The 954-nt window shown below is 63.8% G+C and overlaps 2 protein-coding genes across 2 annotated transcripts in view; one reads left to right on the forward strand and one right to left on the reverse strand.

Moving 5' to 3' along the window:
* Nucleotides 1–77, forward strand: part of DALRD3 (DALR anticodon binding domain containing 3) — a gene marked incomplete at its 5' end in the record, with an annotated part of 3,685 nt that extends 3,608 nt beyond the window's left edge. The window contains one exon of the mRNA XM_010131639.1: nt 3–77. Within this exon, the coding sequence (XP_010129941.1) occupies nt 3–77 (75 nt within the window). The remainder of the gene's footprint in view (nt 1–2) is intronic.
* Nucleotides 78–257: 180 nt separating this feature from the next.
* WDR6 (WD repeat domain 6) overlaps nt 258–954 on the reverse strand; it is a 3,897-nt gene continuing 3,200 nt past the window's right edge. Inside the window, exon 7 of the mRNA XM_010131640.1 lies at nt 258–347. Within this exon, the coding sequence (XP_010129942.1) occupies nt 258–347 (90 nt within the window). The remainder of the gene's footprint in view (nt 348–954) is intronic.

Below are 954 nucleotides of genomic sequence, written 5' to 3' on the forward strand. Positions count from 1 at the left end.
AGCTGCTGGCAGCCGTGAGGGACATGTTCCACAGCGCGCTGGCAACTCTGCACCTCCCTCCGCTCAGCCAGATCTGAGCCACCACTGAAGATCTGAGCCACAGTGCGACAGGCACCATGACAACGCACCGCAAGGGAGGGACAGGGCACGGCCTCCCTGGCAGGGGGAGGGCTGCCCCACCAGGCAACGAGTCGGGCGATGCCGCAGTCCCGTGCAGCCCCTTCCCCTCCCGTGGCCCCTGTGGTTTGGGGGTTTGGCTATGCACACCCCAGGGCTGCACCCAGCACAGGAGAGGGGTGAGCTTGCCACGTCCCCACCAGCAGAAGGGAGGACGCCTGCGAGCCAGGCTGGGGAAGCAACAGCAGGGACAGGCACCACAGAGCCAGGCACCAGCCTCCTTTCCCTCCGAGCTGTTTATTGACGGGTGCTCCGTGCTGGCAGGGAGCTCCTGAGACTCGGGGCTATTTTTGGGCCCTGCGCCAGGCCCCGACACCAGGATCCAATACACTCGTTGCTGGACAAATGCTGTGTGTGTCTGTTTGACCTCAACAACGTGCCCTGCTGTTTGTCCTTCCCCGTGCTCCGACTGTGCTGGGGCTGCTGCTGTGCAGGAACAGCCCGTGTGGCTGGAGGCAGCGCTGCAGGGCTGCTCTGGGGGGCAACAGTACGATGGGGCTGCTGCAGAAGATCAGTGTCCCCAGTCATTTCAGCACTGCCCCCAGCACCACAGGGTCAGGGCTGTCACACTGGCCCCACCTGCCCACTCCTGGCCTGCTGCTGCCTCAAACTCCCAGGGCTGGACCTGGCACTCAGACCTGCCCTCCTGACTCCTTCCTCTCTGGTACCAAGGCTGGAAAGCCTGGACATGGGTCCCTCACACCTTGGAAGAGGAACTTCTGGGCAGGATGGACTGATGACCCCAGTCCTCCTTTACTGCCCAGGGAGCCACAGGCT

This window comes from Buceros rhinoceros, unplaced genomic scaffold (assembly GCF_000710305.1).
Source record: "Buceros rhinoceros silvestris isolate BGI_N320 unplaced genomic scaffold, ASM71030v1 scaffold25542, whole genome shotgun sequence".
NCBI classification, from domain to species: domain Eukaryota; kingdom Metazoa; phylum Chordata; class Aves; order Bucerotiformes; family Bucerotidae; genus Buceros; species Buceros rhinoceros.